This window comes from Lupinus angustifolius, chromosome LG14 (assembly GCF_001865875.1).
Source record: "Lupinus angustifolius cultivar Tanjil chromosome LG14, LupAngTanjil_v1.0, whole genome shotgun sequence".
NCBI classification, from domain to species: domain Eukaryota; kingdom Viridiplantae; phylum Streptophyta; class Magnoliopsida; order Fabales; family Fabaceae; genus Lupinus; species Lupinus angustifolius.
Genome location: NC_032022.1, coordinates 14,605,313 through 14,618,523, shown reverse-complemented (window position 1 = coordinate 14,618,523; position 13,211 = coordinate 14,605,313). Strand labels below are relative to the sequence as shown.

General features: G+C 29.1%; 2 protein-coding genes across 5 annotated transcripts; one reads left to right on the top strand and one right to left on the bottom strand.

Annotated features, from left to right (window-relative positions):
* Positions 2,664–5,549, top strand: LOC109327158 (probable inactive protein kinase DDB_G0270444). Its single transcript, XM_019560219.1, has 3 exons — positions 2,664–2,796; positions 3,816–4,381; positions 4,576–5,549. Exons 2-3 carry the CDS (start codon positions 3,863–3,865, stop codon positions 5,398–5,400), a joined length of 1,344 nt encoding a protein of 447 aa, XP_019415764.1. The 5' UTR covers positions 2,664–2,796; positions 3,816–3,862; the 3' UTR covers positions 5,401–5,549.
* LOC109327159 (nucleolin-like) lies at positions 6,962–8,264 on the bottom strand. Of its 4 annotated transcripts, XM_019560223.1 has the most exons (4): positions 7,988–8,264; positions 7,909–7,953; positions 7,706–7,878; positions 6,962–7,502 (listed from the first exon to the last, which is right to left on the bottom strand). In XM_019560223.1, exons 2-4 carry the CDS (start codon positions 7,951–7,953, stop codon positions 7,028–7,030), a joined length of 693 nt encoding a protein of 230 aa, XP_019415768.1. In that variant the 5' UTR covers positions 7,988–8,264; the 3' UTR covers positions 6,962–7,027. The 4 variants fall into 4 exon arrangements, with proteins under 4 accessions (XP_019415768.1, XP_019415767.1, XP_019415766.1 ...); XM_019560222.1 differs by having other exon boundaries at positions 7,909–8,264; XM_019560221.1 differs by having other exon boundaries at positions 7,706–7,953.

The window sequence follows — 13,211 nt, the reverse complement described above, 5'->3', positions numbered from 1 at the left end:
ATGAGGTGAAAAAATACAATTATTCTTAGATTAATGGTAAACATTAAATTATATAGATAGATTAATGTAAAGAAATAATTTGAATGTGAAAAATGATTTCAATTTCATCTAATGTTCAATGACTATTACTTTTTAACATAACAAAACATAGCTTTTGTAAACACTCAATTTTAGTGGGTTAGCGACATGAACCAATCACTAATTAATATTAAATTAGTATTAACATATAAAATATATAATATATAAAAAGTATGAAGAAAAGTATGTGAGAAGGAGGTAACATGTGGCATGAAAGAATAAACACTCAATTTTAGTGGGGTAGCGACATGAACCAATCACTAATTAATATTAAATTATTATTAGCATATAAAATATATAATATATAAAAAAAATATAATATATAAAAAGTAGGAAGAAAAATATGTGAGGAGGAGGTAACATGTAACATGAAAGAAAAAATGTGAGGAGAAAGTGACATGTGGCATAAGGAAGGAGAAAGTGACATGTGACATGTGACATGAGGGAGTTTTTTTTATTATATTGTTAATAAATATCTTGTCATTTTATTTTCATTTATTGCTTGTTTTATTATCATGTTAGTATGTTACCTTTTATGGCAATTTCATCAATATAAACAATTTATATGATTTTATTCCACCTATTTTAAAAATTAATATACAAAAACCAATCTTATTGAATTTATGGTGGGAATTGAAATACATAAGTAAAAGTTTGAGTGGGTGCATGTAAGCCAAGTGTGACACAAGGAGGGGATATGGCGCATGCTCATCTCTCCACCACTCCCAATTTAGTGATGTAACACTTTCTTTTTTATTTTTAAGAATCTTGTTTCTTAGCTCAATATTTGTTTTACTATAAAATAGAATCAAACCAAATAATAATAGATTTTGGTTCAAGTGGTATATGCTTGATTCCCCTTAAGTAAGAATTCAGGTTCGAGTCTTGTGGATGGAAAAAATGTCTGTTAGAAAAGTTAGCCTCATATACCTGTGAATGTTTCCGGTTCGGACAAGATTGATTTTAGTGCGAGGATAAGCCTCAACTCACTTCACCAACAATTTGAAGGATTAATTTAGGAAGTAGTTGCATCTCAAAAGCTAACTCACTTCACCAACAAAACCAATGCTTCAAGGCCAACACGTTTTGGTTGTGGTTGGTACTTGTGGTGCTCCACAAACATCATTTGGAACCAATTAGTTTCAAATACCTTATTCTATATGTTGAGTTGACCAACTCTCTAACTTGGTTACCGACCTATATGAGATTTTTTTATATTATTAGCTATAATAATCATTGTATTTAGGACTATGAAGAAACCCATAACATAAATTTTAGAAATATTAGAATGTTGATTTCACACTTTTGGGTTGCTTGACAATGATTATCACAACCCATGTAAAAATGTTAACACAAAATTAATTATGTTGCATCATCTACTTGCCCATATTTAAAATAGTGAGGTCATGTTATCTTCCAAGCCGTCAAGTTTCAATTTATCAATGATAATATAAGTAGAATACACCATTTAGTATTTCTTCGATTTATTTCTTCAAGCAACTAATGATATTTCATAATAAATAACTATGACATTTCTTAGCTACTTTAAGATTAAAATAAAGAGAAGACAAGGACATTTACAACATTAATGACAAAATCATGGAAGCTATATACGTACTTGAAGGCAACAACATCAATATTATTATTTTTGTGTGTGTTTCATAATAACATTTATTTGGTGCTTACACCATATGCCACTTTACTTCTCTGGCATTACCCTACAACTTGCTCACATTACATAATCTACATTTTGACAGAGACATAAAAACGAAAACAACAATGCAATGTTGTTAAAAGAAGTGCCGAATTTAGTTTAATTTTCTCTAAATTTAAAAGCAATTAGCTAATAATTTAAAGTGGTAAGCAACTAATCACTATTTATCCATTAAAAAATAGATGGTGTATTAGTTTAATATTTATACACCAACAATTTATATTGTCACATATTTTATATGTGCATTAATGTTATTTAAGAGTTGATAAGAATAATTCTTAACATGTGAGGATATTGTTAATGTATAACTTTAAGTCTCTAACTATATATGTTCTTCAATTTTTGATATATAATTTTTTCTTGTCATATAATTTTGTGGTTAACAATCAAGATTTCCCTAGGTAAAGAATAGACGAAGACTAATACTTTTTTGTTGAAGTTGATAGATCATGAAGTGAATAATATCTTTTAATAAATAATTTTAAGGATCAAAGTCATGAGATTTTTTTTTTTTGATCGGCAAAAGAAAATAATATTAAGAAACTCATTTATCTACCAATTATGATGTTTTTTTTCTCTCTACAACTTATAGAATTTGTGATCTACCTCCATTATTATGGATATAGTTTAACTATCTCTCCCTATAGAAACTTAGTTCCAACGTTGCAACAAAAAATAGAAGGTCAACTATCGATCCCTTGTGTCTCGGTCCTTCACAACTCTATTTGATATCAAATAAAAACTAACAAATTATTGTTTTAATTTAATGGCTTGCAATGCAAACACCTTCTATGCATACCTTACACAAAAAATTTGTACGTAATTTGCGCTTCATTTATGATATTGTTAACCTTCCCAAACACCCACTTTTGTTTTTTCTCTTCCAACCAAAAATTTTATTCTTGTTTTGTCTCTTTCTTCATACATATATTATCATCTTTTAAAGCATTTTCATTTGCTTTATGCATGCAAATTAACTCTCCCATGCACTTTCTTTTATCAAGGTACGTTATAACTTGAACCCTCTTTTTGGGTTCTTGTAAACTTACTCTTTGTTTTTTATGCCTTTTGCAATATATCGAGTTTAATTTGCATCAAGTTATTGAATATTGCTTGCATCATTGTGTCACATGTTCATGGTTGTTTTTTCTTCTCTTTATAATTTGTATTTTAAGGAACATATGTTTTGGTTAAAAATATTATATTTATACGTGATCACCAATGGTCAATATTCATTTATCTGACTAATACTTTAGGTATCTTTGATTTATATTTATGCAACACATACTCATATACTATTGCCATAACTTTTCTCTTACAATTTCTTAACACAAATATTCTGATAAAAACGGACATTTTTCTATCACGAGTACACCAATTTGGTTTGTTTTTACATTAAGGAACAATGAACCTTACTTATTATGGGGGAGTTAGGATGGGATTTTTTTATTTTCCTCTATTAAAATAGCTGGATAAGATTTGCATGCATGTTAATCCATCATTTGAATGTGCAATTACATGGAGAAATTGCACCATGTTATGTCAGCAAAAATGACAATTTATTATCATTATGATTTTTTTGGTACATATTATCATTGTGATTTGTGTAAATGTGATTGTGTGGAAATTTTGCAGTCTAATTGACTATGATATTGCATTTATGAACATGTTACATTAAAAATTTGATGAGTGTGCAACATAAATTGCTAGGAGGAAAAACAATAATAATTTCTAAATATGTTGATTTGTGAATAACAACTTACTTTTAGCACTAATCAATCATAGATAGGTTGATTTTGCACAATAACTATCATCTAACAAATATTACCTCATATCCTCAAGCATCTATAGTTGACTTAGTACATAAACTTTTAGATTCTATTAGAGTAAGATTATGTTTATTTTGTAAGATTATCATTATATTTATACTCTCTTTTATCTAATTTTTTTCTCTTGCATTAGGACACCTAGGAATTTCTCCTTTGTATCTCCGAAAATGAGACTAATTAGTGATAATGTGCAGGTTCTTTCCAATAAATTCTAAGGTAAGATTTTGAGACACCCATTTACATGGCAACAAAAGCAAAAGAGAGTAATATTGTTGTGAAGGAGAAGAAAAACCCTTCTTCCATTACAAGCACAAAAAAGACCACAACAACAAACCCAAGAGACAAGGCCACAACCTCAAACCCAACAACAAAAGAAAAACATGTCCCAAACTATCTCAAACCCACAATAAGCTCAAGCCTAGTTGAATCCCACTCCATTAACATACCCAAAAGTGATGCCTCTAAAAAGCTCATTATAAATAGAAGAAGATCTTATGATAAACCACCATCACCTTCAAGGTTACCAAAACAAAAACACCCTTCTCCTCCTTATTCAAGACAACACAAAGCTCTTGTGTCCCCTAACCCACGTGGAAGGTCACTACCATTGCCTATTAAAAGCACTAACTCTTCTAAACCCATTCCACAGAGGCTCTCAAAGACACCCAAAGAAGGAAAAATACACCACCAAGCATTGTTTGTTAAGAGTGACAAGAAGAGTAGAAGCCCTAGTCCTTCTACTTCAATAACCTCTAACAAGGTAATAAGTATTATGTTTTATCTACAATGAACAACTGAAAACTTTTGTTCTCGATCACTACATGTAGATATTTTTTATTTTGAATATAACTTTATTCATTATATGGAAAATTTGTCAAATTTTGATGTTTAAATACTGAACATTAATATTTTGACTCTACCAATAATTAACGTACAATTACATTATCATATCAGGTACCTAAAGATGGTTCTTCTGACTCAACCAATGGCTCAGAGAGTAATCTTGTTGAAACAACTACAGAAGTAAGAAATGTTAAGACTGGGACAGAAGGTATAAGTGAAAAGGTTGAGGTTGAAGAAGTAGAAAAGTTAGAAAAACAAGAAGAACAAGAGGTTGAAAATAAGGCTGTATCTGAGATTCCACCTCATGTTGAGTATGAACATGAACATGGAAATAAGCATGATCATGATCATGAGGTTGAGCCATATGATGAGCTTCATGTTCAAGCTGTTCATGATGAGAATGCAATTCCCACAGTGCCAGAAGAAGAAGCTGCAAAAGAAGAAGAAAATGAAGATAAGCATGATGAACATGAGAATAGAAACCAAGAACAGTGCAACAATATAAATGAGACAATCCCAGAAATTAAGCATTCTACAACTGTAGAAGAAGTTGAGGTCAAAGAAAAGGAGAAAGAAGAAGAAGAAGAAGAAGAAGTATATGGGCAAATAATAGAAGAGGGTCACAAAAGTGAGAACAATAATGTGGAAGAAGAGAAAGAAGGTTTTGAAGGAGGAATAAGTGAAGAGGTTAATAATAAGAAGGAAGGAGAAGATGATGAAGAAGAAAATGTGGAGAGGGAAGTTAAAGAACAAGTGAAGACAGAAGAAGAGTCAACAACACAACCTAAGCAACAAGTACAACATGAGAAGAAAGAAACTCAGGTATCCAATGATGTGATAGAAGAAACTGCAAGCATGCTTATGGAGGCAAGAAAGAACAAGGTGAGAGCATTGGCTGGAGCATTTCAAACTGTCATTGATGATCAAACTAAATGAAACCAAACCAACAACATCATCATGAACATGATCAAAGACTTTGAGATTTGAGACCCACACAGATTCTAATGAAACAAAAACATGAGAGAAATAGGGTGCATGCATGTGTTGTTTTCAAACAATTGTTATTTTTCTGCTATCTGGTTTTCATTAACATGTGTGATTAATACCACTGTAACATATTTAGCCTTTGGTCAATTTAATACCAATGCTTGCAAAAATACAAGTAATATTGTAAGCTTTTCTTATATGTATAGTAATATTTTATTTCCTTCATATACTATTTTAATACCCTTTTTTATTTTACTAATAAGTTACTATCTCATTGTAGTAATAGAGTAATAGCTAATAATGGTTACCGTTGATGAACAAAAACATATAGCATATTGAAACTCAGGCAAAATTTAACTATATAAGGTAGAGGTTTCAAATCTTAGAATTATCATTTTAAAGAATAATGTACCTAACATAGCTTTAATATGACCAGTTGGTCAAAATTATCAATCAAATATTACATAAGAAATGAAAATATGATAAATCACATTGATTCGTTAGTTGGTGATGGCAAATCATATTACAACCCTTCCACCAAAATCTTGTCCAAAGTCTTTATCCCATGAGAATCTTGAAACAATGACCATGTTCCATTCTTTTCATTTGCCTTTTGCAACTTTCAAAAGTAAACCTTAATTTTTATTCACCTATTGTTTTCCCTTCTCAATCTCCACTTTAAGCCATAATTCATTAAAACTAAAATGAAACTGTTATATTTATAAAATATGATTCTTATTTTATAAAATTATAATTAGAAATTCATAAGAAATATAAAAATGCAACTAAAAAATGTTAATATTTTAAATTATAGTTGAGAAGTAAGCCAGATCCATGTTAATCCACTTAGCCAATGGGCTTAAGAAATCAAGTAAACTAATCCAAAAGAACCCAAATGGAAAATGACCATAAATTTCAAATTCGTTTCTTATTCATCTTCAACTTTTAGCACAGACAAAAGGACAACAACTTGCAAAGTCACAATAATTTAATGAAGACATAAATCAAAGTCCTGTTATTTTTTGCATTATTATTCAATATATCTAAACAATAGGATAAGATTTGTTTAAAATATGTTCTAAATATACCTACCAAGTAACCACAGATTCTTGGCCATTCCCCTACCTATCTCTTTCACTACTATCCATCAAGTTTAAAGAGAAAACAAACAAAAGCTAAAACGTATAATTTGTATGTGATATATCTTGATTCAGCCATGTCCACTTTACACTATTGTTCACCAAATTGGTTGTTTCTCTTTCCTTTTCTAGTATGAATGCAACATAGTGTAATTCCAATATCTATATCCACTCTAGAAGCAAAGAAGAAGAAAAGAATGGTCCAAAGTTCATGTCATTATATGAAGCTTTCATTACTTTCATTCATAGACCCAAAGGCATATATGCACAGTATATTCCTCAACAAAATTCATTTCTAAATCATGTTATATAAATAACAAAAAGAGAAAGATATGTTTTTTTTACTCAATAGTTAAGACTTAAGAGTAGTAATTTTTATTAATAACAAAGAACAGTAAAAGAATAAAAACAAAAAACTTGATGTTAGATGTTAGTAATTAATCATCATTATCTTCTTCTTCCTCATCATCATGCTCTTGTAAATCTGCAAGAGAAAAACTCCTAGTCTTGAAGCTCCTAAGTCTAAGCCTCATCTCAGCAGCATAAGATTCAGATAATCTCTCACTGCAAATCTGCACTTGATCCTCTTGTTTCTTTTCCTCAACCAAGGAAGAAGATGAAGATGATGAAGATGATGAAGATGAAGTACATGGTACTTTTCTAACCTTTTCTCCTTCATCTTCTTCATCATCATAATCTTGAGACTCATCCACAGGCAAAAGTGGCATGGATTTAGGGTTAGACCATGTGTAAAAGTTTGATGATCTTCTACTGGACCACTTTGATGCAATCACAACCCTTCTTCTCTTATTGAAAGAACTCTCTTGCTTTTGCAATTCCTTCAAGTTATTCACTTGGGATAGATCTGTGAATGACTTTGATTTCCCATCAAAATGGCTTGATAATCCTCTCCTATAAAAACCAAACTCCAAAATCAAAATCAAGATCAAAATAAACAAACATACAAAAGCAAATGAAAAATTATGTTTTGACCAAAACCCATTAATTTAAACACAAAAAAGAATAAAAATTTACCAACTTAGAATAAAAAAGGATCTAAAACAAGATAATAACACAGAGAGAGAGAGAGAGAGAAAAAAGAGAAAGGAACTAACTTGATGGGAAGAGAGTATTCCAATGAATCTAAAGAACCCAACCCAGTTTTTTTCTTGAACTCACTCTGCACCTCATCATCATCGTCTCCACTATCATCCGGTGTTCCAATCGACGATGAGTTCTCCGACTCCGATGAACCGCCGGCGAAAAACTTCGATGGACCGTTGATCTGGAAGCCGGAAACATCCTCAACCGGGTTCAAAAACATGCGTCTCTCTGTCTGGGTGGAAGCCACCAAAAAGTCCATTGTTATTGTTTTTGTTATCTGCAAAATATTATTGGGAAAAATATGAAAGAGTGAAACGGTGGGTGAGTTTTATTTATCCTTGTCCTCTTTTACGTCCTCTCTTCCTTTTGGGTTTCCAAGTAATGGGTCTATTTGTCATCAATCTGAAGATAAAGTGTTGGGTTGAAATGGAACAAACTCAGATAGTGATGAAAGGTTCAGAATTTGGAAGAAGAGAACATGTAAAGTATGAACAACACTTTTTATCTTATGATCTATTGTTGTTGTAAACTTCTTTTCCTATTCAAAGATGGAAGAGGAATAAAAGGTGGAAAGAGAGAGAGAGAGAGAAAAGTTGAAGTGGGTTTGGAAGTATGAGATTTTATATATAAAATAATTAAAAAAAATTGGGGAGGGTAGACATAAAAAAATAAAAAAAAATTTCTTTTGTGTGTTCATGTTAAAAAATAGAAACATATTTTTATTAGACCTATGGTAATTGGGAGTTTGTTTGAATAAGTATATGTAAAAAGTATCTATTTGAACATTGATATTTGTATATTATCCAAAATTTCTCTCCTATTGAATGATCCAGTATTATAATCAATGTGAGGAGACGAATGATTTTTCTTAAGTTTTCATTTCTTTAATTTTAAAATAGATTAAATTTTGATTCTTAAACTTTTTTAGATATCATATATCAAAATTATTAAACTCTCTAATATGAGAGAATCTCCGTCCCTTTTTATAATATCATATGAGAGTAAGTAATTCTCTCATGCCCTAGAAGGAAGCACTTAAATAATAGATGGAAAACCAATATATTTTTGGATACTATCAATATATATTCTCGCTTTTTAATTAAAGAATTAACTTCTTTCAAAGTATAAGTGTATATTCTAACAAATATCGTTTACAGAAATTAAACTTTTAAACATTTAATTGTTTGAGGATATAGGAGAATCTTACATTACTATATTGACGATTTTTTGATAGATGGAAAAAATAATATGAAATACACTTTTAATATTTAGATAAAATGAGATAACTCAAGAAAGTGATGTATCATTTTACTCCAACTCTAATAACTTATTTTTTTTATAAAAAAAATAGACCCTAATGTATTATTCTTACCATTTTTTCTTTATCTACTACTCACATTTTTTTAATTCCTTAAATATGCAACATGAATAAAAAGGAAGAAGGAAAAATGATCTAATAGTGATGCTGATAATTTAAGGTGTTTTATGTTATCAATATGTCATTGTTCTTTTATGTGGAACTCGGTTGTAAACTGGATGATCTGGGTTTGATTGAATAAGCTGGTGGTGAAGAAGTGGAGTTGACCCTAATTGTTACTATAGACCTATTGGGGAGGTATCTGAAAAGGTTTTCCGACGCTCAAATTAGTAAGTGCTTAGAGAGATAGAGAAGTAGAGTATAAGTAGAGAAAAGTGGTCAGCAAATAGACATATTAAAAATAAAACACTAGAATAATGCAGTTGACGTGTAGGCTACTCATTGATCAGATTGGGCAGTCGGTGGTGGCGCACAAGCTCTCCACGTGTTAGACCCAATGTGGCGTTGATTTGGGCCTTGAAGACAGACTTGTAGGCCGAATCAGATGTTCTTGGCCTAACTCAGAAATGTGGGGTATCCTAAAATAACTGGGTTGTCATGCGACACCTTACTCTAGTCAGATTGGAGTAGCCCGACATGATGATAAAAAAAAACAATGTATCTGGTTTATTCGGGTAGGACAATCATCTCTATCGGTACATTACTTTTAATTAAAAATCATCATTATCATTACATAAATTATAAATAATATAATGTACTAATATTAAAAAAAATTGGTCACATACTATTTAGCTTATTTTTCTATTGGGTGTAAGCTGTATATTTTATTTGACTGAAATTGCTATTAATTTATCTACTTCAAAATTGTAAACAGTATGCATCCACGCAAATATTTAATTTATTGAATACAAAATAAAAATCATCATAAGCAACTGATTTTTTATCTCACCAGTAAAATGACATTATGAGTTTTTATCTATTTCTTACTGTTTTTTTAATAAAGAAAAAGTAATTTCAGTTCATATATATATATAGGATCAAATGATGTTGAAAATATGTTTTCTCTGAGTGATAATAAAAAGGGGGCTTTATTTGTTTGACAAGTTTCAGATGACGTGTCAGGGAGCAGAAAAAGTTGATGTACCTTGTTTAATGTATCATCACGGATTCATCATTTATGCCTCTCATACTTATCCTTATGTTTCCTATTATTATATCACACCAACACCATGCCTCCGAATCCTATCAATTATCATATCACAACAATCATTTTTCTTTAATATTGTTTTAGATTTAATACGTGTACATTGATATCGTAAGTGCTTTTTATATTGTCAGCAAATCTCCACATTCATATGTTAGTTATTATTAACTTTTAAACAAAATTATTATAAATCAATAGTATATGATATGCCGATAGTGTAAAAAATTTACAGTAACAATGCATAGATTTTAAACTCTAATATTTTTAGTTGCATAAAATAATGTTGTTGATAGTTTAATTTTTTCAACATCTCACCATACCATAGTGAATAGACAAACACTAATCTCTTTTAAGATATTGTCTCATCTTATTCTAATTATAATCATTAAACTTTTTAAAACTAATTTAACCCTATCAACAAAAATGTATGAATATAATATATTTGTATGTATTTATCTAAAAAATGTGTTAGTGTAATCTCTTTTATCCTTAACATTATTCTTGGAAAATTCAACATCTCTATATACTTAAGGTCACCTTTGGGTTTTTCTTTCATGACATATATGCCCTGGGAATAAAAAAAATTGGATTGAGATAAAGTTGCAATAAAAAGAATAATTTTTCAGATTGAGATCCACACAGTTGTGAAAAAAGAGAGTAAATTTTATGAGTTGTTTAGTAAAAGTAATAGAAAGAAATGAAATTTTTTCATATGAGACAATTAATTAGATCAAAAAATAAGGAGAAGTAATTGTGTATATATTCACTACCTATCACACTTTCTCCTTATTTTTGCTAATAAAATATTAGTTGGTAGGTCCTATATTTTTTTATTTCTTACTTTTTTCTCTTCTACCAAACCACATAAATAAACACTTTCTCCTATAACTCTCTTTTTTTTTCGGATTTTAGCCCATAATCCTTGTTTTTTTAGGTTGATGAAAATAAAAGAAAAAGAGCAACATTAACACCTTAGAAAAGGAATCTACATACTATGCACAAATCCTTGTACTCATGTGAAAGGACCAATGACCCAACGAAACGAAGTAGATTTTTCTCTTTTTGAAATAGACCTAGCCATCTATTTAACAAATATTGCATAGTTTAATTTTAATCAATCATCAATTGTACAAACACACTGTAGCTACATATTTGGTAAATAAAATATTGAAAGCTCGACAAAACTAATGCAATATATTCTTAATGATTGATCCAACAAATCAAACAATTACAAAATAAAAATTCATTTTCATTGATCACTAAATCATATAATACAACATGTAATTTGTAACAAAACTATTTATTATCCTAACTTTATCTTAGACACATATTTTAATTTTTTTTTACTAATAACTATCGGGACGACTGAAGTAATTTTATAATATGAAAGGTTTACACATTGTTTAATTAGTTTACTTGTAGAATAGTCACTCAAATCATATTTGTTAAATAAATATCCATATTGTTTCACCTAATTAGTTTGAGTTCACTAGTTCTGGTTTCAATTAATGAATATTTATTTATAAAAATATCATTAAAAATGATCCTAACTGTACAACTACAACAAGTTCAATTTCTTAATGATTAAGCAGGAGAATATTCTAGAAAAAATGAAATTTTGCTAACAACTACCCTTAGGGCACTATTTAAAGAACTTAAAATTTAAAGACAATCCTAATAACTTAATATATTGTCCTTTAATACATTAAATATACCACTTTCCTATATAATTTTTGTATTTTTTTATCCTTAACCATCACTCTTAGCCAAACCTAAATTAATGTAATCTTTGTTAAAATCTCAACTTGATCCCAACCATAATTGAGGCATGATAATGAAAACTAAAAAGCAATTGCCAAGATATATATCACTACTACGATCCATATATTAAATATGAATTTTGTAATTGTTAATGTTCCTAAAGTTGGTAAAAGTATCCCATTATTAATCTTTGTGGGCATGTGTGTGGAGACGTGAGAAATAAAGAAAGATTAAAAAAAAGCATTAAGTGTTTAGTTTAATTAATCCATTAAGACGTGGAGACCATGTGGTACAAAGTCTTCATAGAGAAAAAGAAAGTGTCTAAAAATATCATAGGTTGATTTTGGTGGACTTTGCATTATTGGCAGACAGATATTCTAAAATAAGAGAATTATATAATAAAATATAATAACCATTATCTTCATTAATGGAAAAGCAAATATATATTTTTCATTTTGTTTTTTATAGCAAAAGTATAATTTTATTATAATCAAAATGATAAATATATTATCGAAAGTTATATTTTTATTTATTTCTAAAGTATTTATTTCTTCATTAATAGAGAATATCCTAACTTAATAAAATGATAACAAATATTATGATGTTATCATTATTGGTTGGATGAAATTAGGTCAATAACAATGTGAAAATGAGTTAGTGGCTTCTCCTAGCACTTATATATATATATATGAAATTGTAGGGCTACCTTATCTCTTTGGATAGAGTAATTTAATCAATCAGGCATCATATTTGGTGGAGGAGTCAACAATCAAATAATATCATTCCTTGGATTAAGAAAGCAACTACTAAAATCAATTTTTTTAGTATAATATATATAAAATATAAAGTTAGACGATTGATTCATCATTCATTATTTATATACATATAACTAAAATTATTTATTTTTAGTATAATATATCTAAATATAAACTCACGTGATTAATATATCATTATTATTTATATATTTAGAGTTTAATATTATGCAGTGTGAAATTTTTATAGGATGATTAACATGTTTGTAATGGGTAGTATAAAAAATCTTGTAGTGTAGTACATATATCAAACTCTAAGTTTTAGTTAGGAGTTGATGTAATTAACCCATCTCAAATGATAGAATAGTCGATATCTTTTTACTAATTAGAAAAACGAGGATAACTTTTTAACAAAAAGTATAATAATATTACACATGACTTTACTCATTATACACATATTCTCATATTCAATATAATTACTC